The sequence below is a fragment of the Anolis sagrei genome, chromosome 2, assembly GCF_037176765.1.
Source record: "Anolis sagrei isolate rAnoSag1 chromosome 2, rAnoSag1.mat, whole genome shotgun sequence".
Lineage (NCBI taxonomy): Eukaryota > Metazoa > Chordata > Lepidosauria > Squamata > Dactyloidae > Anolis > Anolis sagrei.
In genome coordinates, this window is record NC_090022.1 from 6,545,156 (window position 1) to 6,571,290 (window position 26,135).

Sequence of the window (26,135 nt, forward strand, 5' to 3'; positions counted from 1 at the left end):
CACAATGCCTTTCTCAAATAACCCAGGCACCGCTGGGTCCCCAAGCTAGTAGTAAATAAAAAGAAAGGGAGAAGAAAAGGGTGGGAAGATGAGGGAAGGGGTGGAATCAGGGGGGACCAGGGGGGTCAGGGATGGGGGAGAAATATGTTGAGGGTAGAAGTAAGGGATAGGAAGGAGGGGATTGGTCGGGGGGTGGGGGGAGAGAATAGGGAGGGGAGAGAAGGGGGGAGAAGAGATTCTTTCGGCTTCCAGTCACCTTCTCATCTGACCTCTAACTTTCATTGAATGGTCTCTTCGATTGGAAGGCTGGTCTTCTTGTTGTTTTCATTAAAGCGTTATATTTAATTGTCATTAAATATTTTATCACCTATTTGAAGTTTTCCTGAATTAAGTAGTTCTTCACTGGGAGTTTGGGAGTTTTCTGTGGGGGGGGGGGGGTGGGAATGGGAGAGAGTAAGAATTCCCACCACTTTCACCCATCTCCTGTGTGTGTTTACCAGTAATTGAACGTGAAGTGGGGCTGATGAGGTAAGTCATGTCAGTTAGGGTTGTTGTTGTTGTTAGAATAGGGGTAAAGAGATTTAAAGATGGGCTCAATGCCAACCTTCAAAACTCTGGCATAGACACTGAGAACTGGGAAGCCCTGACCCTTGAGCGCTCCAGCTGGAGGTCAGCTGTGACCAGCAGTGCTGCAGAATTTGAAGAGGCACGAATGTAGGCCGAAAGAGAGAAACGTGCCTAGAGGAAGGCGCATCAAGCCAAACCCCGACCAGGACCACTTCCCACCTGGAAGCCAATGCCCTCACTGCGGGAGAGGATGCAGGTCAAGAATAGGGCTTCACAGTCACCTACGGACCCACCCCCAGGATACTACACTTGGAGGACCATCATCCTCGGAGTACGAGGGATCGCCTAAGTAAGTAAGTATAACAGTCTTTTATGAAGAAGTGAATAGTTTGAGAGAAACTCATATTGAAACTTTGTTCAGTAAGCAGCAAGCGATTGAGACTATGTAACCACTATGGATATATCAGAAGAATTAGACAAATAAACTAAGTAACTGTTTTCACTTTCAAACAAACTCTCTCTCCATGTATCACTTCCAGTTTGAGGAGCTGTTGTTGTAGTTCTTAGATTAAGGGCAGCCCTAAAGTGTCAGGTGAGGAGCTGCGAGACGGCCTTGGGTGGCCGGGGGGAGGGGGGGGGTCTCAGTTTGGGGACCCCTGGGCCAAGGGCTTGTGGGTGTTAGAAAAGGCAGCGAGATGAAGCTCAAGAGGAACATGGAGACGTGGACCAACCTGGCTGGCAAGGGATCCACATGTATGTTCCAAAAACCTAGGATTAGTGACATGCCTGCCCTCCGAGGCTGAGAAGGTGAACTGGGAAAAGGATATTTCTGATATCTTGATGAGGAAGGAACATCTAGTATCAGTAACAATACGAGAGACAAAAGAGGGAAAGTATGCAAGACATTGGAGTCCCGATCCAAATGGGAGTCCCTTGCAGCCATCACCATGCAATGTGCCTGAGCGTGTGATGCTTTGCATTTTCTTCCAGAAATCTATGGGACGCTGATAATAAAAGAAAGGTTCATTTTTAAATGGAGAGAGAGAGAGCAAAGCTAGGCAACCCCCCAGGGACAGGCTCTGACTTGAGGACAGGCTTGGCTTTAAAGGGCTGAATCTGGGCACAGGGACGCTCCTTTTCTAGGAAACCAGGCCAGGAGGAAGAAGCACCTATTCTTAGCCTGGAAACTAGAGGGCACTGGTGTCACACTGTCACAGCCCCCTTTCTGCAAAGCCCCTCGATGGACTGTCACCGTATTATGGTGAGGGGGGTTGCGTGTTCCAATGAACCTGCAGGCACAATGACTGGAGTCGTGCACTCCCAGGAGTGACCGTGGGGGGAGGTTCCAGACCAAACACAATCCGAAGACCCAAAGACCTCAACGGCGGAGCAGGCAGAGGATAACATGGTAGAATCATAGAATCAAAGAGTTGGAAGAGACCTCATGGGCCATCCAGTCCAACCCCCTGCTGCCAAGAAGCAGGAATATTGCATTCAAATCTCCCCTGACAGATGGCCATCCAGCTTCTGTTTAAAAGCTTCCAGAGAAGGAGCCTCCACCACACTCCGGGGCAGAGAGTTCCACTGCTGAACGGCTCTCACAGTCAGGAAGTTCTTCCTCATGTTCAGATGGAATCTCCTCTCTTGTATTTTGAAGCCATTGTTCCGCGTCCTAGTAACATGGTACATGTTACAACGGCTGTGAAGGCGGAAGAAGGCTGCAACAGATTGAGAAGCCACGGTCATCTTGATCAACTATGCCACCCAAGGAGCCTCACTCTGTGAAGACTGTGTGTTGATCAGTGTGCACTGACCTCCACACATTAAAAAAATCCACGCACAAGTGTCTTCCAAGGGGGAAAGAAAAACCAATTGGGAAGACAAGCGGACAAATGTCAGTGTGCTGGAAGAAGCAAAGACCACCAGCATTGAAGCGATGGTCCTCAGTCATCAACTCCGCTGGACTGGCCATGTTGTCCGGAAGCCTGACCACCATCTCCCAAAGCAGTTGCTCTACTCTGAACTCAAGATCAGAAAACAGAATGTTGGATGACAAGAAAAGAGATTTAAAGACGGGCTCAAATCCAACCTTAAAAACTCTGGCATAGATACTGAGAACTGGGAAGCCCTGACCCTTGAGTGCTCCAGCTGGAGGTCAGCTGTGACCAGCAGTGCTGCAGAATTTGAAGAGGCACGAATGCCGGGTGAAAGAGAGAAACATGCCAAGAGGAAGGCGCATCAAGCCAAACCCCGACCGGGACCACCTCCCACCTGGAAACCGATGCCCTCACTGCGGGAGAGGATGCAGATCAAGAAGAGGGCTCCACAGCCACCTACGGACCCACCCCCAGGATACTACACTTGGAGGACCATCATCCTCGGACTACGAGGGATCGCCTAAGTAAGTAAGTAAAACAGTCTTTTATGAAGAAATGAATAGTTTGAGAGAAACTCATATTGAAACTTTGTTCGGTAAGCAGCAAGCGATTGAGACTATGTAACCACTACAGATATATCATAAGAATTAGACAAATAAACTAAGTAACTGTTTTCACTTTCAAACAAACTCAGCTGGGCTTTCCACAGAAGTTGAGGAAGCAGGAACCCATTTTGTTTCCTTCTGCTTCAGGATAAGCTTTGTTTAAATTTAACTGCTTTCAGTGCTGCTTGTTTGAGAGGAGGGGCTTCCTGAGTTTAAAAATTAACTGCTTTGTTTGAGAGGCGGGGCTTCCTGGTTATCCTATATAAACCAGTGTCTGAACCCAAGGGGCAGCTGGGCTTTCCACAGAAGTTGAGGAAGCAGGAACCCATTTTGTTTCCTTCTGCTTCAGGATAAGCTTTGAACTCGTACACTCAGTAACCTATACTTTCACCCCTGCATACAGACAACATCAAACACACACCAAGAGGAGGTCATTAGCAACCTCCAGATGGAACAAACAGGAAAACTTCCTGTCTCATGCACAAGCTGTGGCATGTTCAGCTTTTTCACACTACAATTACTCAATTACATCTGCCCCAAGTGTACACAGATCACCCGCATGGAACACAGGATACGACAACTCGAGGACCGTATTAAGACCCTTAAGGACATTCAGGAACTTGAGCTGTTCTTAGACACCACACACCACACTGGCCTAGACACGCAGCCCATATCACACCAACATTACGGGGAGGCTCAACAGAACAGCACCTCAGATGTCGACAACCCTCAGGCTTGGAGAAATGTCACCCTTAGAAGGACACATAGGACCCGGAAGCCTCCTCAGAATACTTCCGCTCAGCTGCAGTTACACAATAGATTCCAAATTCTCACACAACTAGCACCTGACCAAGAAACACAACATATTGGGGAAGACCAGAATGGCTTAGATACTGATCAGTGGCTCATCCTTGATCAGTGTGCGGGGGATAGCCCTGACTGGGACAACACTTCACAACATTCACACTTGCACAATCGTGCAGGTGTACCATCCCCAACCATAGACCAGGTGCAACAGGAACACATACAGGAGAACCATAGGCTCTTGGACGAATTGTTAAGGAAGCGGTCTGCAAACACTTAGAAACAAATGCAGTCATCGCTAATAGTCAACATGGATTTATCAAAAACAAGTCATGCCAGACTAATCTGATCTCTTTCTTCGATAGAGCTACAAGCTGGGTAGATGCGGGGAATGCCGTGGATGTAGCGTACCTGGATTTCAGTAAGGCCTTCGACAAGGTCCCCCATGACCTTCTGGCAAGGAAACTAGTCCAATGTGGGCTAGGCAAAACTACGGTGAGGTGGATCTGGAATTGGTTAAGTGGACGAACACAGAGAGTGCTCACTAATGCTTCCTCTTCATCTTGGAAAGAAGTAACGAGTGGAGTGCCGCAGGGTTCCGTCCTGGGCCCGGTCCTGTTCAACATCTTTATTAATGACTTAGATGAAGGGCTAGAAGGCAGGATCATCAAGTTTGCAGACGACACCAAATTGGGAGGGATAGCCAACACTCCAGAGGACAGGAGCAGGATTCAAAACGATCTTGACAGATTAGAGAGATGGGCCAAAACTAACAAAATGAAGTTCAACAGTGACAAATGCAAGATACTCCACTTTGGCAGAAAAAATGAAATGCAAAGATACAGAATGGGTGATGCCTGGCTCGAGAGCAGTACGTGTGAAAAAGATCTTGGAGTCCTCGTGGACAACAAGTTAAACATGAGCCAGGAATGTGATGTGGCGGCAAAAAAAGCCAATGGGATTTTGGCCTGCATCAATAGGAGCATAGTGTCTAGATCTAAGGAAGTAATGCTACCCCTCTATTCTGCTTTGGTTAGACCACATCTGGAATATTGTGTCCAATTCTGGGCACCACAATTCAAGAGAGATATTGACAAGCTGGAATGTGTCCAGAGGAGGGCGACTAAAATGATCAAGGGTCTGGAGAACAAGCCCTATGAGGAGCTGCTTAGGGAACTGGGCATGTTTAGCCTGAAGAAGAGAAGGCTGAGAGGAGATATGATAGCCACGTATAAATATGTGAGAGGAAGCCACAGGGAGGAGGAGGGAGCAAGCTTGTTTTCTGCTTCCTTGGAGACTAGGACGCGGAACAATGGCTTCAAACTACAAGAGAGGAGATTCCATCTGAACATTGGGAAGAACTTCCTGACTGTGAGAGCCGTTCAGCAGTGGAACTCTCTGCCCCGGAGTGTGGTGGAGGCTCCTTCTTTGGAAGCTTTTAAGCAGAGGCTGGGTGGCCATCTGTCAGGGGTGATTTGAATGCAATATTCCTGCTTCTTGGCAGGGGGTTGGACTGGATGGCCCATGAGGTCTCTTCCAACTCTTTGATTCTATGATTCTGTTTGAGGTGGGCTGACAGTGATGGTATAGTGCAGGAACTTTCTACAGTTCCTTTGTCATGGACCGATCATTATTTATTTGTTTGTTTGTTTGTTTGTTTGTTTACTATATTTCTATACCGCCCTTCTCAGCCTGAGGGCGACTCAGGGCGGTTTACAGAACCGGCACAATTTGATGCCACAATAAAATAAAACTCTTAAAAGCATATAAACATCATAAAATTCCACAAACAATAACATCAATAAAACATAAATCCTCTGTATCTAATTTCCAGAATCTCTATCCGATTGCAATTGTCCAGCTGTTCCGAGGTCAAATAATTATTTACTACATTGCATTTGAGAAAGCCTGTTCACAAAGCCAGGTTTTGACTTTTTTTCGGAATGTTAGGAGAGTGGGAGCCGAGCTAATATCTCTGGGGAGGGCGTTCCATAGCCGAGGGGCCACCACTGAAAAGGCCCTATCGCTCGTCCCCACCAACCGAACCTGTGAAGAAGGCGGGACAGAGAGCTGGGCCTCTCCAGAAGATCTTAAATTCCTGGATGGTTCATAAGGAGAGATACGTTCGGACAGATAAGCAGGGCTAGAACCTGGTCAGGTTTAGACTCACTGGGGCTCTACATCTCTGCAGGGGTGGTGGACCAATTAGGAAGCTCCTGCCTTGGAAGCTTTTAAACAGAGGCTGGATGGCCATCTGTCAGGGATATTTTGATTGTGGTTTTTCTGCATGGCAGGAAGTTAGACTAGATGGCCCATGTGGTCTCTTCCAACTCTATGATTCTATGAGCACTACCCCCCAGAGTCAGACACGACTAGATTTTACCTTTTATGAAATCCTTATAAGGGGTTGGCTTAACCTCCGGTTTGCCAGTAAAACTCAATTACTGTGTCACGGAAGATCCATGTCTAACAAGCGTGTCACCACCATGAAAAGTCTGCAAAGCTCTGCCTTTGAGGGTAGTGGTATTTTCCCATCTGGGGAGCTCTTTAAACCAATGCTGGGTGGGTCACTTTCAGAGTTGTTTCAGGTGTGTATTCCTGCAGGGCAGAAGGGGGTGGACTAGATGGCCCTTGGGAAACCGTCCCAGTTCCCAGGTTCTCCTTATTCAGAAGAGCAGAGGACTGTTGCTGGTTCATTTCACTTCATTTAGAGTCACTGTGTGCCGCTGTATGCGTCTGCTCCTGCTTTATGCATGGACTCATTTTCTTCCGAAAGGAAATGCTGGGACTCCTGTTGAACTGGATGGGGAGGCTTGCTACGGTCCCCCCCCCCCCCATCTCAGCCTTGCGGAACCAGAGACAGGATGGGCCTTGCCCTTAGTGGCATCTCTCTACCATTAAGATGTTTACTCCCAGTGACTCTTGCCAGGCACTGAGATACTGGCACCCCAAAGGGGCACCCCAAAGGCCCTGCTTGTTGTGTGCACACAGCCCTGGGTTCTTGTTTCTCTTAAGAGGCAGGAAAGGAATCCGCTTCTTCTGTGTGGAGGCATCTTATTTATTTATTTATTTACCGCTTTTATATTCCGCCCTTCTCCTCACCCCGCAGGGGACTCAGGGAGGATTACAGTGTATACATATATGGCAAACATTCAATGCCAATTTTTGACATACAAACATATACAGACATACACAGAGGCTATTTAACTTTTTTCTGGCCGCCAGGGGAGCTCTCGCTTTCATTGTCCATCTGCGACACTGATGAAGCACTTCCGCATTCCCCACATGCTTCCCCGCTGGAATGCTTTTTGCTGGAGTCTTCTTTATGGCCTCATAAATCAGTTAATTTAGCCTCCCCAGACTTTAAGGTGGTACCTTATTTTCCTGCTTGACAGATGCAACTGTCTTTCCGGTTGCAAAGGTCGACAACAGGCTACACACAATTGGTTGGAAACCCACTCCAACCCGGGCTGGCTTGGAACTCATGACCTTTTGGTCAGAGTGATCTTAATGCAGCTGACACTCAGCCAGCTGCGCCACAATCCCGGCTGAACCTGGTGGATTGTGTGGCCTGCTTTCCCTTCCTTGGGGAGAGAAGTCTTGACGATCTTCCCCTGCTGTGGAAGTCTGAGCTGAGAGGACGCTGAGGTGAGGGCAGGGTTTTTGGTGTGTGTCCAGAGCAACTTGAGAAACAACTTCTTCTCCTTCTCCTTCTGAGGTTTGAGTCCACCAGAGTCAGAGAAGAGTGCACAAGCAGAAGGGAAGATGGGGAGGGCGAGTGAAGGACAGAAGGGGGAGGGGGTTCCTCTGGAAGGGAGGAAGGAAAGATGGAACTCCTCACCACTGGAGCCCCCCCACTTCCTCCCCTGGTTGCCATGGAGACACACACACCCAGCAGAGGGAAGCAGAATGGAACAGGCTTGGGGCAGAGGTGGCATTTCTGCTGCTTTCCTGCGACTTGAGGAGCCCTATGAGGAGTGGCTTAAAGAGCTGGGCATGTTTGGCCTGGAGAAGAGAAGGCTGACAGGAGACAAGATAGTCATGTATAAATATGTGAGGGGAAGTCCTAGGGAGTAGGGAGCAAGCTTGTTTCCTGCTGCCTTGGAGACTAGGACACAATGGAGTAATTGCTTCAAACTACAAGAAAGGAAATTCCACCTGAACATGAGGAAGAATTTCCTGACTGTGAGAGAGAGCTGTTCAGCCGTGGAACTCTCTGCCCCGGAGTGTGGCGGAGGATTTGGAGGCTTTTTAAGCAGAGGCTGGATGGCCATCTGTCGGGGGTGCTTTGAATGCAATTTCCCTGCTTCTTGGCAGAAGAGGGTTGGACTGGATGGCCCAGGAGGTCTCTTCCAACTCGAGGATTCTAGGATTCTATGACATCGGGGTTTCTCAAAGTCTTTGGGGAAGACTTTGGATTCCTCAAACTTTTCCCCAAAGCCACTCTCCCCGCCCCCCTCCTGCCTTCCGAGGGGATTCCCGAAAGAGCTTGGGATCCGCTCACTTTCTCTTTCCCTTTCCAGCCTGTTGTCCGACTGCGGCCGGGCTTCTGCCCAGCACCCGGTGACGGCACGGGATCTCTCTTTTTCGATTGGCGGAACCTTTCCCTTTGGGCCAATCCTGACCCTGCTCCCTGGCAGAGCTCGGCTGGACAGCGAAGAGAGAGAAGCGCTTCTCTTTCGCTCCGGAGTTTGGCCAAAAGGGGAGAGAGAAGGAGAAGGAGAGAGAGATGGCGGTGTCCCGGGGCGCCCCTTCCTTCCCCCTGCTCCCCGCCTTCCTGCTGGGCTGCGCGGCCTTCCTGGTGGGAAGAGGGTTCGGTGAGTGGAAATGGGTGTGTGTGGGGGGGAGGGGTAGGGGGTCCTCCTCTTGAGCCTGAAAGTCCTGGAGGGAAGCTCTGCCTTGCCCTGCCTTCCTTCTCCCTTTCTTGTGGGGCGGGGGAGAGGGGCCCCTTCCCTTCCTGGCGGGGGTTGTCATGGAGAGGGAGGGGGAGGGAGGGGCCTTCCCAGGAGGAAGCAACCCTCGGGACCCTCTTGGGGGCCCTCCCTTGCTTCTTGCTTGCTGCTTTGTTGATTTACTGATGTGTTGCTGGGCATGGCCTCATGGAGACCGCCCCGTGTCCCCTTGGGGAGATGGTGGCGGGGTATCCATAAAGTATTATTATTATTATTATAATTATTCTTATTTTGAAATAGAAAGCCATGCCCCTGTGGCCCCTCTTCTTGCCTCCTTCCGGCACCAAGCCTGTCTTCTTGGACCTTGCAACAATAGCCACTTCTTCCTTCCTCCTCCTCCTCCAGGCTCCTCTTCCACCCACTCCCTGCGCTGTTTCTTATCTGCTGTCTCAGAACCTGGGCAGCAGGTGCCCCAGTTTTTTGCTGTGAGTTACATGGACGACCAGCAGTTCACTTCCTATGATGCCAAAGCCAAGAGGATTGTTCCTACAGTCCCCTGGATAAGGAAGGTGGACAAGGAGGACCCTGAGTACTGGGAGCGGAACAGCCAGATTGTGCGGAATTCTGAGCTGACCTTCCAAGTGGCCCTGGTGAATGTGGCCCGGTACTACAACCAGAGCGGAGGTGAGTGGAAGGGAAGGAGGGGGCCCCTGCTCCCCTCATCACAGTCATTCTTCTTCTCAGAAAGAGGGAGTGGAAAGCAGAGGTGGGTGAGATTAATAAGGGCCTCCTCAACTGTGAGCATTTTCTCCACTTTTAATGCCGGGACTGCCTCCCGTAGAATTCTGGGGCTTGGCGTTTATTGAGAGGCCTTCAACCTGCTCATCCAGAGAAGCCCTGGCCCTCCCTCAACTACAATTCCCAGAATTTGGCAGGAAGCAGTCACAGCATCCAAAGTGGATTAAGGGGGGAAATGCTCCAGGGTGAGGAGGCCCACAGAAAAGGCAAGTGGGGGGGGGGGGGTGCAGCAAGAGCAGAAGGGTCTCCCTTGGCAGCTCCATCCTGGAAGAGGGAGGAGAACCACTGGCTTGCCTCCCCTTCCCCACCTCCACCAAAGACACCTCTAGGGCAGTGGTTTCCAACATGTGGGTCCTCAGGTCATTTGGCCTTCAACTCCCAGGGCCTATCCAAACAGCCCTGTATCCCAGAATATCAAGGCAGAAAATCCCACAAAATCTGTTTTGAACTGGGTTTTCTGAGTATTTGGATAATGTGTGATTCTCTGCCTTAAGATCTGGATATAGGGCTCTGTGGAAGGGCCCGCAGAAACCCCAGCCAGTTCACCAGCTGTTAGGATTTCTGGGAGTTGAAGGCCAAAACACCTGGGGGGGCGCAGGTTGAGAACCACTGCTCTAGAGGAAGGTGCCCCACAGACCCTGGGAGAGTAACATTCTTATTCTTTTATTTAGTTGTAGTTCTTATATTCCGCCCTTTTCATCCTGAAGGGGACTCAGGGCGGATCACAGAACGCATGTACAGGAAACATTCAGTGCCAATGATACAGTGACAAGGCAGACAACAGATGTTTAGGCTTTTGCTCATCATTCAGCATCTTTTGGAGGCTGTGCTAGGTTCCGGCCACAGGGGGGTGCTGTTGCTCCATCTCCTTGGCAAAGAGCTTTCTTGGTTTGCAAACGTTCCTCCCAAACGCCATGCCTAAAATACCTCCCTGCTTCACGCAGTTCCTATTCATCTACTCACATTGCTGTTTTCAATCTGCTAGTTGGTTGGGGAGCTGGGCTGAAGGTCAGGCACTCACCCTGACTGAGCTTTGAACTGCCAACCTTTCAGCTGGCAAGATGGACTGTAGCTGGAGCTGGTGATTAACTTACTGTGCTAAAGCCGGCCCTAAATAAGAGGTGCCCCCCCCTCCTCACCCAGAGAGAGATCCCAGAGAGGGGAGGGATGCACTGCCTCCCCCCCCCCCCCCCCAAGGAAGTGTTTGGGAGGAAGGCTCATTCAATTTAGTCTGGGATTTGCTTATAAGTGAACGTGCCTAGGATGGTGTTACAAAATGAGCTTCACAGAATATAAACATCTTCATGTTTTAATAAATGATGCTCACAGAAATTGATGTCCAGGGATAAAGCAAGGCCCTTTGCCATTGTTTTCCATTACATTTGTTCAAATTGTTGAGAACCCTTCCCAGCGCCCCCCCCCCCCCCCCGACAATACTCAGATTCAGAGCAGTTTCTATGTAGTTAAAACCAATACAGGTTTCTTTTATGGTGTCAGAGGCAAACCGAGGGTACAGTTGTAATGTATTTAAAAACACAAAGTTTTAAAAACCTGGCCAGTACCTGCAGCATGCAATAGAGATTAAAGTGCAATACAGCAACTTGCAGCATGCAATACAGGTTGAAGCGCAATACAAGCTGGACACTTTCCAGCTTGTTAATATCTCTCTTCAATTGCGGTGCCCAGAATTGGACACAATATGCCTTGGTTAGACCACACCTGGAGTATTGTGTCGAATTCTGGGCACCACAATTGAAGAGAGATAGTGACAAGCTGGAATGTGTCCAGAGGAGGGCGACTAAAATGATCCAGGGTCTGGAGAATAAGCCCTATGAGGAGCGGCTTAAAGAACTGAGATTGTTTAGCCTGAAGAAGAGAAGGCTGAGAGGAGTCATGAGGAGGGCCATATATAAATTTGTGAGAGGAAGTAATAGGAAGGAGGGAGCAAGCTTGTTTTCTGCTGCCCTGGAGACTAGGATGCAATGGAGCAATGTCTTCAAACTACAAGAGAGGAGATTCCACCTGAACATGAGGAAGAACTTCCTGACTGTGAGAGCCGTTCAGCAGTGGAACTCTCTGCCCCCGAGTGTGGTGGAGGCGCCTTCTTTGGAAGCTTTTAAACAGAGGCTGGATGGCCATCTGTCAGGGGTGATTTGAATACAATATTCCTGCTTCTTGGCAGAATGGGGTTGGACTGGATGGCCCATGAGGTCTCTTTCAACTCTGGAATTTTATGATTCTACAGTGACTTGCAGCATGCAATAGAGGTTAAAGTGCAATAAAGCCTATTTGTTTATTTATTTTACTGCCTTTCTATCCTGCCCTTCTCACCCCAAAGAGGACTCCAAGCGGCTCACAATCTGATGCCATGGGTCCATATATAGAAAATAAAACAACATTACTTTAAAAGCACATAATAAAACACATCAAGCTTAAAAGCAATTACTTATATTCCAATAACCATTCCAGCTGTCACTTGCATTATTATCCGCTGGGGTTGGTGTGCAGTATCACGACCATACATTTAACCTAAGAGCCTACTCTAGGAATCCAGGTCTTCCAGCACAACTTCCAGTAGAAAGTGAGACCATAGAGTCTCTGTGGAGGATCTCCTAGAGAGGCCATGAGGGGTGTTTAAAAAATAATAATGCCCCACGTTTGTTTTCTCAGCCATTAAGAAGGATAGAAAAGTGAACTTTTGCATGCTGGAAATCTGACTTTTCTCCAGTGTGACTATTGAGTTTCAAGTCATTCTGACAGATGGTGGAGGTGTAGTGAAGTATTAAAATAACACATTGAATTCTTATTTCATGAAAATAGAAGAGTTGTGAACTTCCATAAACATTTGGGAGAAATGTGGGAGACATCAGATTCCAACCATTCCAAAGTGGACTTGTCTGCCTTTGTTAATGGCCTTCTCTTGTCTCCCTCCTTCCCTTCTGTGGGTCTCTTCCAGGGACTCACACCTGGCAGTGGATGTACGGCTGTGAGCTGAGGAGAGACGGGAGCAAAGGAGGGTACTTCCAGTACGCCTATGATGGGAGGGACTACATCAGCCTGGACAAGGAGACCCTCACCTGGACAGCAGCCGATGTCCCAGCCCAGAACACCAAGAGGAAGTGGGAGGCTGAACGGGTCATTGCTCAGCGCCACAAGGCCTACCTGGAGGAGACCTGCATTGAGTGGCTGCAGAGATACCTGGAGTATGGGAAGGAGATCCTGCTGAGGACAGGTGAAAGGAGCCTCATGAAAACCATGATGGGGGGGGGGGGAGAGGAGGGCTGCAGGGGCTTCAGTCCACCCTCTCTGTCTCTCTCCCCAATGGACAAATCTTGTCAGAATCTGAAACAGAAGCACTGCATCCAAGTAATAAGAGGGAGGGGGAGAAAAGAGGGAATGTGGCAGCACCTCATTTAAGACCAACTAGGATTTATTTTAGCCAGCACTTTCATGGAGGTGAACTCAGTTCTTCAGGTGACGTGCAGATTGGTATTAAAATATCAGTTTATATAGCATATTTATGCAGTTGTGGGAATGCTTTAACATCACCCTAGGTCAGTGTTTCTCCCCCTTCCTAAAGCTGCGAGCCCTTAATACAGTTCCTCACGTTGTGGTGACCTCCCAAACAGAAAATAATGTTTGTTGCTTCTTCATAACTGTCATTTTTATGCTGTTATGAATCATGATGTAAATATCTGATGTGCAGAATGTATTTTCGTTCACTGGACCAAATTTGGCCCAAACTTGAATACTGGTGGGGTTGAGGAGGGATTGGTTTTGTCATTTGGGAGTTGTGGTTGCTGGGATTTATTGTTCACCTACAATCAAAGAACATGGAGATATGATAGCCATGTAGAAATATGTGAGAGGAAGCCACAGGGAGGAGGGAGCAAGCTTGTTTTCTGCTGCCCTGGAGACTAGGACACGAAACAATGGCTTCAAACAACAAGAGAGGAGATTCCATCTGAACATGATGAAGAAGTTCCTGACTGTGAGAGCTGTTCAGCAGTGGAACTCTCTGCCCCAGAGTGTGGTGGAGGCTCCTTCTTTGGAGGCTTTGAAACAGAGGCTGGATGACCATTTGTCAGGGGTGCCTTGAATGCAATATTCCTGCTTCTTGGCAGAATGGGGTTGGACTGGATGGCCCATGAGGTCTCTTCCAACACTTTGATTCTATGATTCTGAACTCCAACAACAATGGAATTGAACCAAACTTCCCACACAGAAATCTCACGACCAACAGAAAGCACTCAAAGAGTTTGTTGGGCATTGAACTTGAGTTTTGGAGTTGTAGTTCACCTACATTCAGAGAGCACTGTGGACTCAAACAATGATGGATCTGGGCCAGACTTGGCACGAATATTCCATATGCCCAAATGTGAACACTGGTGGAGTCTGGGGAAAATAGACCTTGACATTTTGGAATTGTAGTTGCTGGGATTTATAGTTCATTTACAGTCAAAGAGCATTCTGAACACCACCAATGATAGAATTGATAGGATTGGGTCAAACTTCCCACACATAACCCCCATGACTGACAGAAAAGGCTTGGTTAAGGAATGCTGCTCTAGTGCATTTGAAGAAGAAGTTTTACATCCCTGGAAACTCACTCTAAAATAAAACCCAGTTAATCTTCAATCTGCGGCCACTCTGTCTCCTCATCCCTTCCTCCAAATTTATATGCTTCAACAGACTTGTGCAGCCACTTTTGTGGAAACACCTCCCAAGTGATCAGAGTGGTTGGATTTACGGAGCAAGGAAGGTCAGACAGAGGCGGAGAGAGGGATTCCTGACCTGACTCTTCTGGAGCTGAAGAGAAGAGCCTCTTAGAATGAATCAGAGCATGTAAAGAGTGTCATTTCCTTTCAGATGGAGACAGCTTTTCAGACCCCATAAGAACAGGGAGCCCCTGAGCATGGCCTTATTGACCAAAATCCATCCAATGGAAAATAGCAAGGCCATGGACTCTCATTTTCCTTCGGGCTGAGACAAAGGAGTTATTGTGCTGTGGTTGGAATTTTTCAAAGTATCCTCAAGGTTTTTTCGGGCTATATGGCCATGTTCTAGAGGCATTTCTCCTGACGTTTCACCTGCATCTATGGCAAGCATCCTTGAGGATGCTTGCCATAGATGCAGGCAAAACGTCAGGAGAAATGCCTCTAGAACATGGCCATATAGCCCAAAGAAACCCACAAAAACTGAGTGATTCCAGCCATGAAAGCCTTCAACATCCTCAAGGTGCTTGTGAATCCTCTTCTTTGACATGACTTTTTTAATTATAGGGGGAAAATACTGAATACTGGATTTGGTTACAGTGGTCCACGCCTTAGTTACTTCTAGATTGGACTACTGCAATGCGCTCTATGTGGGGCTGCCCTTGAAGACGGCCCGGAAATTCTCATTGGTCCAATGGGCGGCAGCCAGATTATTTATTGGTGCAAATTACAGAGAGCGGTCAACCCTCCTGTTTAAGGAGCTCCACTGGCTGCCATTTATCTTCCCGGCCCAATTCAAGGTGCAGGTTTTGACCTACAAAGCCCTGAATGGTTTGGGGCCCGCCTACCCGTGCGAATGTATCTCCATCTACGAACCTACACGACCTCTTCGATCTTCCGGAGAGGCCCTTCTCTCGCTCCCACCCGCATCGCGAGTTTGACTTGTGGGGACGAGAGAGAGGGCCTTCTCTGTAGTGGCCCCCCGGCTCTGGAATTCACTCCCAGAGATATTAGGCAAGCCCCCTCCCCACGCTGGCAATCTTCAGGAGGAACCTGAAAACCTGGTTATTCCAATGTGCCTTCAAAGATTGAATGTAGGACAATCCCTGACCAAAATGACCTCAGAATCACTTTATTTTATGGTTCATGCAATTAAATCCTTCCTCATCCCCGGATCCCTCTTCCCGACAATTTTATATTGCCCTATCTCCCAGTGTTTTTAAATTTTTAAAAATCTATTTTTGAATTGGCCCTGCCCAGTGAAATTCCTTTGTGTTTTAATGTTTGATTTTATATTGCTGTGTCGTCTATTATATTGGTTCTTGCATTTTATGTATTTTATTTTATGGTTTTGTTATGTTTTTGTAATACTGTGTTTATTGTATTGATGGGTGTGGCCTCATGTAAGCCACCCCGAGTCCCCCTGGGGGAGATGGAGCGGGGTATAAATAAAGTTTTATAATTATATGTTATAACTTGCTTACCTGAAACTAGAGGTTTTTTTCTGTCATTTGCAAAGGCCCTGTGCTAATTTTCATGTCATTTTTACAGAGAAGCCAGAAGTGACCGTGACACGCAAGGAGGACTATGATGGCATGGAGACCTTGATCTGCCGCGTGGGGGGCTTCCACCCCAAGGAGATTGACATCGACTGGAAAAGGGATGGAGAAGTCTGGCTGCAAGATACCTACCATGGCCTGGTGTCCCCCAACTCAGATGGGACTTACTACACCTGGAGGAGCATCAAGGTGGATCCCAAGGAGAGGGAACGCTACAAATGCCATGTGGAGCATGATGGGCTTCCAAACCCTGTGGACGTGGCCTGGGAGGAGCCTGGTGAGTCATTTGAGGGAGGGGAGAGGGTTTGGGAGTGGCAAAAGAAGCCCCCCCCCCCACTTCCCAGGCACCATTCATAGCACTGCAGAGTCTGCCATGAAATAATAATAATAATAATAATAATAATAATAATAATAACTTTATTTATACCCCGCTCCATCTCCTCCAGGGGGACTCGGGGTGGCTTACATGAGGCCACACCCATCAATACAATAAACACAATATTACATAAAAGCATAACACAATATAACACAAAGCATAACAGAACCAAAAAACATAAAATGAAAAACCAAAATAATATTTATTTATTTATTTATTTGCTGTATTTGTATACCGCCTTTCTCAGCCAATCGGCGACTCAAGGCGGTTTCCAACAAATCAGTACATATAAAAACATAATACAGATTAAAACATTAAACAATATGAAACACCACAAAAGCAATAAAAACAAAATCATTAGCATCTCATTATTATCAGGCATTGTGCAGTTCCATTGTTAAATCATTCGATTTCCTATATTAGCTGCTCTGCATTTGTAAACACTGGCTCAAACAGCCACGTTTTAACTTGCCTCCGAAAAGAGGGAGGAAGCAGATCTAATCTCCCTAGGGAGGGTGTTCCATAGCCGAGGGGCCACCACTGAGAAGGCCCTGTCTCTCGTCCCCGCCAAAAGTACTTGAGACGAAGGCGGGACCGAGAGCAGGGCCTCCCCAGACGATCTTAAAGTCCTTGATGTTTCGTATGGGGAGACACGTTCGGACAGGTAAGTTGAGCCAGTACCGTTTAGGGCTTTATAGACCAAAGCCAGCACTTTGAATTGGGCCCGGTAGCAAACTGGCAGCCAGTGGAGCTGGCGCAACACGGGAGTTGTATGCTCCTTGAGCACCGCTCCTGTTAACAACCTGGCTGCTGTTCGTTGGATTAGTTGAAGCTTCAGGACCGTCTTCAAAGGCAACCCCACGTAGAGAGTGTTGCAGTAGTCTATACGGGATGTAACCAGAGTGTGGACTACCATGGCTGAGAAGAGAAGGCTGAGAGGAGATATGATAGCCATGTATAAATATGTGTGAGGAAGCCACAGGGAGGAGGAGGGAGCAAGCTTGTTTTCTGCTTCCTTGGAGACTAGGATGCAATGGAACAATGGCTTCAAACTACAAGAGAGGAGATTCCATCTGAACATGAGGAAGAACTTCCTGACTGTGAGAGCCGTTCAGCAGTGGAACTCTCTGCCCCGGAGTGTGGTGGAGGCTCCTTCTTTGGAAGCTTTTAAGCAGAGGCTGGATGGCCATCTGTCAAGGGTGATTTGAATGCAATATTCCTGCTTCATGGCAGAATGGGGTTGGACTGGATGGCCCATGAGGTCTCTTCCAACTCTTTGATTCTATGATTCTATGGCAAGACAATGGTATAAAATAGGACATTAAACACACAGGAATTACACGGGCATGGCCAAATTTAAGGATTAAAAAGCCCCAGTTGTTAGCAATATGTGTGCATTTGTACCATTTTTTTTTTTACAAATCACTAATTGTTGCCATCAGATTTAATCTCTAAATACACAAGGAAAAGGGAACGGCAGTGCGAAGGGAATGTGAAGTCTAGTATGTCTGGCTGCTATTCCCTGTCTCAGAGGCCAAAGCAAAGGCTTTCGGGACATTGGGGGGGGGGGGGGGGGGCTCTCACCAGCCAATGTGGCCAAGGCATAACAGAGCTGTATCTGGCTGCTTTTCCACTATGGCTTCTCTTTGTGGAGGGAAATCCCCACGTCCAGCTTTGCAAACTCTGACAGAGCTGGACCATTCCCTAAATACACACTTTAGCCTTGGACTCCATGAACTCCTCAGTTCTTTTTTCTTTCACTATCTATAAATTGCTCCATAAAGGGTTTGACTTGGGGATTTCCTTTTAATGGTTTTGTTCTTCCCTGTTTCACCTTCAGCCTCCAACCTGTGGGTGATCATTGCATGTGTTGTCGGTGTTCTCGTCGTTCTCCTGGCAGCTGGGATTGCTGTGTATTTCAGTGAGTATTTCCTTTTGAGGAGGAGGAGGCAGTCTGTAGTTATGGAGGAATCCTGTTGAAGAGCCCCCTCCCCTTGAGGTTCAGCTTAACCAACAACTTGGTGGCCTGGACTATATGGTCCTCCTTCTCTCAGTCCATATCACAATCTTGAGTCTCAGCCTGTCGCCTGGGGACGCTCTCCCATCTCTGCCAATGCCTTTCCTAAAAGGCTGGAAGACTTCTATCCCTGCCGGTTGTTGGGAAGGAATGGGAGAAGCCCTGTGAGGAGAGGAGGAGGAGGGTGTGTGGTCTTCTCCATCAGAGAATGAGATGGTGTTGATCTCTCAGGGTCAGCTTTAACTCCCTGATTCTTTCTCTGCAGAACAACGACAAAATGTCTACAAAGAAGCTCCAGGTGAGTGTTGCCTCCCTGTTGCAGGTTTACTCCAGGTGGATGAGGCGGGAATGGGAAGGAGGTGGATGAATTGAGAGATGTGCTGCTATGTCTCCAAGGGTTTAAGCCAGTGTTTCCCAGCCTTTGGGCCTTCAGGTGTTTTGGACCTCAACTCACACAATTCCCAGCCAGCTTACCAGCTGTTAGGAACATTTGAAGCTAAAATCCAAAATACCTGGAGGCCCAAAGGTTGGGAACCACTGGTTTAAGCCCAGGAGAAGGCTTGTTTGGCTGAAGGAATAAAATGGAAACAACACCTGATTATTTTCTATTGTGAAAGGCGGGTTCTTGTTGCTCTTCAGAGGGCTTTATGGCTTCCAGGCCTTCAATCATGTTAGTAGCCCTCCTCTTGTTGTTCATTCGTTGAGTCGTCTCCGACTCTTCGTGACCTCATGGACCAGCCCACGCCAGAGCTCCCTGTCGGCCGTCACCACCCCCAGCTCCTTCAAGGTCAGTCCAGTCACTTCAAGGATGCCATCCATCCATCTTGCCCTTGGTTGGCCCCTCTTCCTTTTGCCTTCCACTTTCCCCAGCATCATTCCCTTCTCTAGGCTTTCCTGTCTCCTCATGATGTGGCCAAAGTACTTCAACTTTGTCTCTAGTCTCCTTCCCTCCAGTGAGCAGCCGGGCTTTATTTCCTGGAGGATGGACTGGTTGGATCTTCTCGCAGTCCAAGGCACTCTCAGAACTTTCCTCCAACACCACAGCTCAAAAGCATCTCTCTTCCTTCGCTCTGCCTTCCCTAAGGTCCAGCTCTCACATCCATAGGTGACTACAGGGAATGCCATGGCTTTGACTAGTGTGCCAGTGTGATGTCTCTGCTCTTTACTATTTTATCTAGACTGGACATTGCTCTCCTCCCAAGAAGGAAGCGTCTTCTGATTTCCTGGCCACAGTCTGCATCTGCAGTCATCTTTGCACCTAGAAATACAAAGTCTGTCATGGCCTCCACGTTTTCTCCCTCTATTTTCCAGTTGTCAATCATTCTTGTTGCCATAATCTTGGTTTTTTTGATGTTTAGCTGCAACCCAGCTTTTGCGCTTTCTTCTTTCGCCTTGATTAGAAGGCTCCTCAGCTCCTCCTCGCTTTCGGCCATCAGAGTGGTGTCATCTGCATATCTGAGGTTGTTAATGTGTCTTCCAGCAATTTTCACCCCAGCTTTGCATTCCTCAAGCCCCGCACATCGTCTGGACACATAGAAGCCTGGAAGCCAAAATCTTGTGCAGGGCTGAAGTACATGGTCTTCTGCTTGTTTATGGCTCTAAGGCACACCATCAATTTGCTTTCCTTAATGTAGTTATACTCATTTCCCATCTATTTTCCTGTTCAGGGCTCAAGGTGGCTTCCAACAGATTTTAAAGGGTATAATGAAAAAAAATCACACACAAGAGCCCAGATAAGAAATAGAAGATGCATTACTTCGTTTAGATGAGATTGTTGTTGTTCATTCATTCAGTCATTTCCAACTCTTTGTGACTTCATGGACCAGTCCACGCCAGAGCTCCCTGTCGGTCGTCACCACCCCCAGCTCCTTCAAGGTCAATCCACAATAGCTATGTTTAAATATTTGAAAGGCTGTCACATTGAGGAGGAGGGGGCAAGCATGTTTTCTGCTGCTCTGGAGCAATAGATTCAAATAGCAGGAAAAGGGATTCCACCTAAACATTAGGAAGATCTTCCTACTGGTAAGAACAATTTGCAGTGGAATATACTGCCTTGGAGTCCAGTGGCACTGTCCTCCCTGCCAGGAGTGTTTTGACGACATGTTCCTGCATGGCAGGGGGTTGGACTGGGTGGCCCTGGTGGCCTCTTCCAATTGTATCATTCCATGCATGTGCAGATGCTTGTTTTCAGAAAGAGACAAACATTTCTGACCAAACTCCTGTCCAACCACTGACCTCTTCCCTGTCTTTTCTTTCCTTTTCAGTTAGTGACCAAGGGTCCAACAGCTCTGGGACAGGTAAGTGAGAAGTAACTCCCATCTCCAAGGGTAGAAAGAACTGCAAGTGAAGAAGACAAAGCTTTCCTCTTTCAAGTCCATGGTTGTGTTTGGTCTACACCCCTCCCCAGCCTTTTATCTCCCAGCTTTGGTTAGGCTTCTAGGCAAGTAAAGGAAAGTTTTCCATCTCCTGCAATCTCCACCACCCTCCTGTTGAGGGCAATGGCCCAGTCCTTGAGACCGGAAGGTGCATATGGTTTACAGTCTGGCACCTCAGAGCCAAAGAGTCCTGGACTCTGGACTTAACAGCCATAGAGCAGATAGTGGAGATACTTCTCATTGTAAATCTTTACCACCATCCATGAACCCAATTGAGTTCAATCCCCAGACTACTAACTTGTTTGAATCTTTTGAATGCAACTCTCAGTCAACTGTGCTACTGAAGGAGAGGCTAAGCCATTTTTCCTCCTCTTTTCTTTCAGGGTCTGCTGTGCCCATCTAGGAATCCCACAGCAAGGTAAATAAATGGCATTGGGAAAGAACAGGGATAGGGAATCTTATTTGGAGGCATATTTTCCCTCTGGGTATGTTTAGCTTGGAGAGAGAAAGGCAGAGAGAAGGGGACACAATAGCCCTCACACAGAAATTCACAGGGAATGGGTTGAGAAGGAGGAGAAGGGTCTCATGGCAAAATGTTTTCCTCCTTCCTCTCCATTTTGAATGAGCTGTTGAACTTGCTGATCAAAAGGTCGCAGGTTTGAGTCCGGGGAGCGGCGTGAGCTACCGCTGTTATCCCCAACTTCTGCCAACCTAGCAGTTTGAAAACATGCAAATGTGAGTAGATCAGTAGGTACCACTCCTGTGGGAAGGTAACGGCACTCCACGCAGTCATGCCAGCCACATGACATTGGAGGTGTCTATAGACAGCACCGTCTCTTCAGCTTAGAAATGGAGATGAGCACCAACCCCCAGGGTCAAACACGACTGGACTTAATGTCAGGGGATAACCTTGACCGTCGCTTACTTGCTCAGTGTGCAATTCTGGTGGCAGCTGCAGTTCTCTTGCCTGGCGGAGGCAGGGACACACAGCCGCAATAGGATTGGCTAGATCAGAGTCCCATACTTGCACAGCTCAAACTTTTTTTCTGGGGAAATAACCTCTATCCTAAGCCATCGAGCTTTTCCTGGAACTTCTAGATGGTGGGTTGCAAATACATCTTCCAAGCTTCTAGTCCTGGAAGGCAGCTTTCCTTCATCACTTTGTACACAATTTGTATCTGGTCTCACACTTCATGATGGAAGCGGTCTCTGGGATCTCTGTAATGCGCCTTCGCTTGTCACACCCAACTCTGGTGAAATGTTAATTTGGAAGAAGAAGGGATGTTTATTTCTACTGAAATTCTTGAAGGACGTCTCCTAACTTCTTGTCACCAGCTCTTCAATCCCCTCTTCCCCATTCCATCTTCTGGTTTCTGTCTCTTGTCCCAATTTAAAGGATTTCCTTGTTTTCCTCTCCCTAGTGTGACCAGCTGATCTACTAGAGAAGAGAAGAGAAGAGAAGAGAAGAGAAGAGAAGAGAAGAGGGAAAAGAGTACATCCATTTGAAGATTTCTTCACTGTCTTTCACTGACTTGTTGCCTGTTCAGATTTTCAGAATATTTCAAATTAAGAGGGAGAAATCAAAAACACCTTGAGGTGATTTACTTTTTTGACGGGAATAGACTACTTTAGAATTAAGTAGGATGAGTTTAGGCTTTGCATCTTATTTTTAAAATCCTCATTGATACTATGTTCAGATTAAATATCTGCATAAGAGAAAAATATTAAGTATGGAATAAATATACTTTGCCTGCAATCCTGTTAGTAACTTATGTAATACAAGCACATGTGTCTCTTTTGGGGAGGGGCATTAGGAGGCTATTCCCTGTCCTTTTGCGATGCACCCAGAACCTGTCCAGCTTTGAGGGACCACCGCTGCTCTTTCTTACTGGCAGAATGAGGAGGGAAGTCCGGATAGAAAGAGGAAGCCAGTCTGAGGCGCCTTCCACACAGCTGAATAAAATCCCACAATATCGGCATTGAACTGGAATATATGGCAGTGTAAAGGTGTTCCACAGAGGAGTTAATATAGAAATTGAATTATAGCTGGGCCAAATGGCATCCTTGCTTGAAGCCTTTCCCAGTTTTGACCACTTGGGGCCCTTCCACACAGCAATATAACCCAGAATGTCAAGGCAGAAATCCCACACTATCTGCTTTGAGCTGGGTTATCTGAGTCCACACAGCCATATATTCCAGTTCAAAGCAGAACATATGGGATTTTATTCAGCTGTGTGGAAGCGGCCTTTGCAAGATGGCCCTGGGGACTGCATCTTACTGTCAGAGGAGTTCCCTCTTGGACTGTTCGTATTAGTTGCAGGAGTTGTCTGTCTATTGAGGTGGACCCAAGTTTTTCCCCATAGCTTGGTACAGGAGATGGAATCAAAAGCTGCTCTGAAGTTTATAAACGTAGCATAGAGAGAAGATGACCTGTGGGAGGAATATTTCTCTATGAGATGTTGAAATACTATGTGTGATGCTGTGTATTTTTATTCCTATTGTCATGTATTGTTTAGACAATAGTTAGTAATGATAAGTATGTAGAATTGTATTTTATTAGGGATGGTAACTAGCTTGGCTTGCCTTGAGCTGTTGCCATAGCAACAGGGGCAGAGCCAACTGCCACTTGGCAGCGCAGCTTTTTGAAAGTTGTCAGTCTGTAGCCAGAGAGTTTCAGAAGAGGACCAATCTGTGAATCAGTAGTCTGTAGCCTGAGAGTTTCAGAAGAGGATCAATCTGTGAATCAGTAGTCTGTAGCCGGAGAGTTGCAGAAGAGGACTGATCTGTGAATCAGCAATCTGTAACCAGAGAGTTACAGGAGAGGATTCTCCAGTGAGAGGATCAAGGAACTGATCTGTAGTTGTGAACTACAGAGGTAGTGGATTCTGTGTGGAAGTAGAAATCCAACAGGAATCCTGTAGTGATAGAACCACAGGGAGGACTGATTCTCCGGGGAATGTGGAATGCGGAAGAACTTCATCGGTGTCGTTGATGGACGATGAAAAGCAGCAGCTCCCCTGGCGGCCAGAAAAAAGTTAAATAGCCTCGGTGTATTTGTCTGTTAAATGTTGTTTGTCAAACTGGCATTGAATGTTTGCCATATATGTGTTTACTGTAATCCGCCCTGAGTCCCCTGCGGGGTGAGGAGGGCGGAATATAAGAACTGTAAATAAATGTAAATAAATAAATTCTTTGATTAAGAATCAAGATTTGGCTTGGAGCCAATACAGTTAATAAGTCAAGTGGCTTATTTGTATTACCAGAATGGTTGTTAAAGGAAGAAACATCTGCCTAAAGAAACCTTTTGAAATCTGTTTAGTGCCTAGAGCAGTGGTTCTCAACCTTCCTAATGCCATGACCCCTTAATACAGTGTCTCGTGTTGTGGTGACCCCCAAACATAGCATTATTTTTGTTGCTACTTCATTTTGCTCATAATTTTGCTCATAACGTAAATATCTGATACGTAGGATGTATTTTCATTCACCGGACCAAATTTGGCACAAATACCCGAAACACCCAAATCTGAATACTGGTGAGGTTGAGGGGGATTGATTTTGTCATTTGGGAATCGTGGATCAGATTTATAGGTTACCTCCAATCAAAGAACATTCTGAACTCCACCTATTGAACCAGACTTCCCACACAGAACTCCCATGAGCAAGAGAAAAAAACTGTTTTCTGATGGCTTTTGGTAACCCCTCTGACACCCCCTCGTGACCCCTCCAGGGGTCCCGACCCCCAGGTTGAGAACCACTGGCCTAGAGCCATTCAAGAACTTCCATAAATGTAACCAGCTAAGTTTGTGCCTCTAGAGTGAAGTAACATTGAATCTATTCCACTCTTGTTATATTCCAATAAACTTGTTACTGTTTTTTCTCAAGCCTTGCCTCAGATACAATTTCTTCTAAGTCAAACAGCCCTGTACAAGAAGAAGAAGGACCAAATTAGGGTTACTAAATGTAAGAAAACCCCCTTAATTAGTGGTCCCTTGGCATCCAGCTCCTAGGTTGATATTGATAATTACGTGGCTTCCTCACACTATGCATTGGTCAATGGTGGATTGTCCTCCCCTGAAGCCGGCTTGCTTCTCCGCAAGTATATCCTCTTGCTCCACCCAGTCCAGTAGTTTCCATTGAAGATGCTTTGTGTACATTTAAGCCTGAAGAAGAGAAGGCTGAGAGGAGACATGATAGCCATGTATAAATATGTGAGAAGAAGTCTTAGGGAGGAGGGAGCCGCCTTCCTTTCTGCTGCCCTGGAGACTAGGACGCAATGGAACAATGGCTTCAAACTACGAGAAAGGAGATTCCACCTGAACATTAGGAAGAACTTCCTGACAGTAAGGAGAGCTGTTCAGCAGTGGAACTCTCTGCCCCGGAGTGTGGTGCAAGCTCCTTCTTTGGAGGCTTTTAAACAGAAGCTGGATGGCCATCTGTTGGGGATGCTTTGAATGCAATTTTCCTGCTTCTTGGCAGAATGGGGTTGGAGTATATGGCCCATGAGGTCTCTTCCAATTCTATGATTCTATTTTGCCGATGGTACTGAGGAGGCTGATGGGTCTATAGTTTGCAGGCTCATCCTGCTTCCCTTTCTTTTTATAGATGGGGACAATAATTGCCAGCCTCCAGTCTTTCGGTATTTTTCCATATTTGTCAATACAGGTAAACAGTGATGCTAGGATGAGGGACCAGAAGTCCAGATGGTTCTTGATGACCTCTGCAGCTTGAAGGGAGGTGGTCGCACTAAATGGGCAGAGCTAGGCTCTTCACAAGTTAATATACATTATCGTTGGTATCACCTGAAAGGAGGGATTGCCTTATGAGTGTGTATGAGGAAGGTGGGAATGTCAAAGCGGATGCCTACAGCTGCTTTTTGGAAACGGACCCTTATGAAATAGTTTAAGTTAATTTTTAAAAATCGAGGCATTTGTCACGCATAACTAATCAAGTAAACATTGTAGCCACGAAAGATCGAAAGTGACTCCTCCAGTTCTGAATGGGAGGTCTTCCCCTTCCACCCCCAACAATGGAGCATCGTGGGACAGACCATTCCCCGTCTCCACTGATTGCTTCCTCGTCTGGATGTCCTTGTCTTCCGTTCAGAAGTGTTGCTTTTTGGAAAACGTGGTTGTATAACTTTCATTTCCAGCCCTTAATTGTTTTGGCTTTTGCAAAATCAAAAGATGCTTTCAGCCTTTTGGGTGGGAAATGGATTTTCATGTACACAAACAAGCACTGAATGTTTTTCTTAGCTAATTGTGCTGTTCTGGAACGGCTGTTCCAGGGGCTCCAATTTTGTGCTTTGCACTGAGTGTTTGCTCATAGTCCTAAGTTGCAGAGACTTTGCAGATAGGTGGCTCCTTTGGCTGCATTCATAGGGTAAGCCACCTGTCAATAATAGTTAGGATCCTTGGTCCCGCCCCTCTCTGGTTTTTTGGAGGGAAGGGGCCATTTTTTCAGTTAGTCTCAGCAAAGGAAGTCTATGCAGAGGATGTATACAGACGTCCTCTTGTACAAAGGCTTCGTCCCTTAAGACTTCCCGGGGGAGAA

The 26,135-nt window shown here is 47.2% G+C and overlaps 2 protein-coding genes across 2 annotated transcripts in view; both read left to right on the forward strand.

Annotated features, from left to right (window-relative positions):
* Positions 1–26,135, forward strand: part of LOC132765345 (H-2 class I histocompatibility antigen, Q10 alpha chain-like) — an 89,762-nt gene that overhangs the window by 19,295 nt on the left and 44,332 nt on the right. The window lies entirely within an intron of this gene.
* On the forward strand, positions 8,529–24,466 carry LOC132765340 (major histocompatibility complex class I-related gene protein-like). The gene is made up of 9 exons (XM_067465444.1): positions 8,529–8,670; positions 9,151–9,429; positions 12,500–12,775; positions 15,810–16,094; positions 18,034–18,114; positions 18,476–18,508; positions 20,475–20,507; positions 20,969–21,003; positions 22,007–24,466. The coding sequence occupies exons 1-8, from the start codon at positions 8,583–8,585 to the stop codon at positions 20,986–20,988; spliced, it is 1,095 nt and encodes a 364-aa protein (XP_067321545.1). The 5' UTR covers positions 8,529–8,582; the 3' UTR covers positions 20,989–21,003; positions 22,007–24,466.

Coding starts and splice junctions, on each gene's coding strand:
- LOC132765340 (XM_067465444.1), top strand. CDS start 8,583: ATGGCGGTGTCCCGGGGCGCCCCTTCCTTCCCCCTGCTCCCCGCCTTC. Junction 8,671..9,150: donor CCTGGTGGGAAGAGGGTTCG/GTGAGTGGAAAT, acceptor CTCCTCCTCCAG/GCTCCTCTTCCACCCACTCC. Junction 12,776..15,809: donor GGAGATCCTGCTGAGGACAG/GTGAAAGGAGCC, acceptor TCATTTTTACAG/AGAAGCCAGAAGTGACCGTG.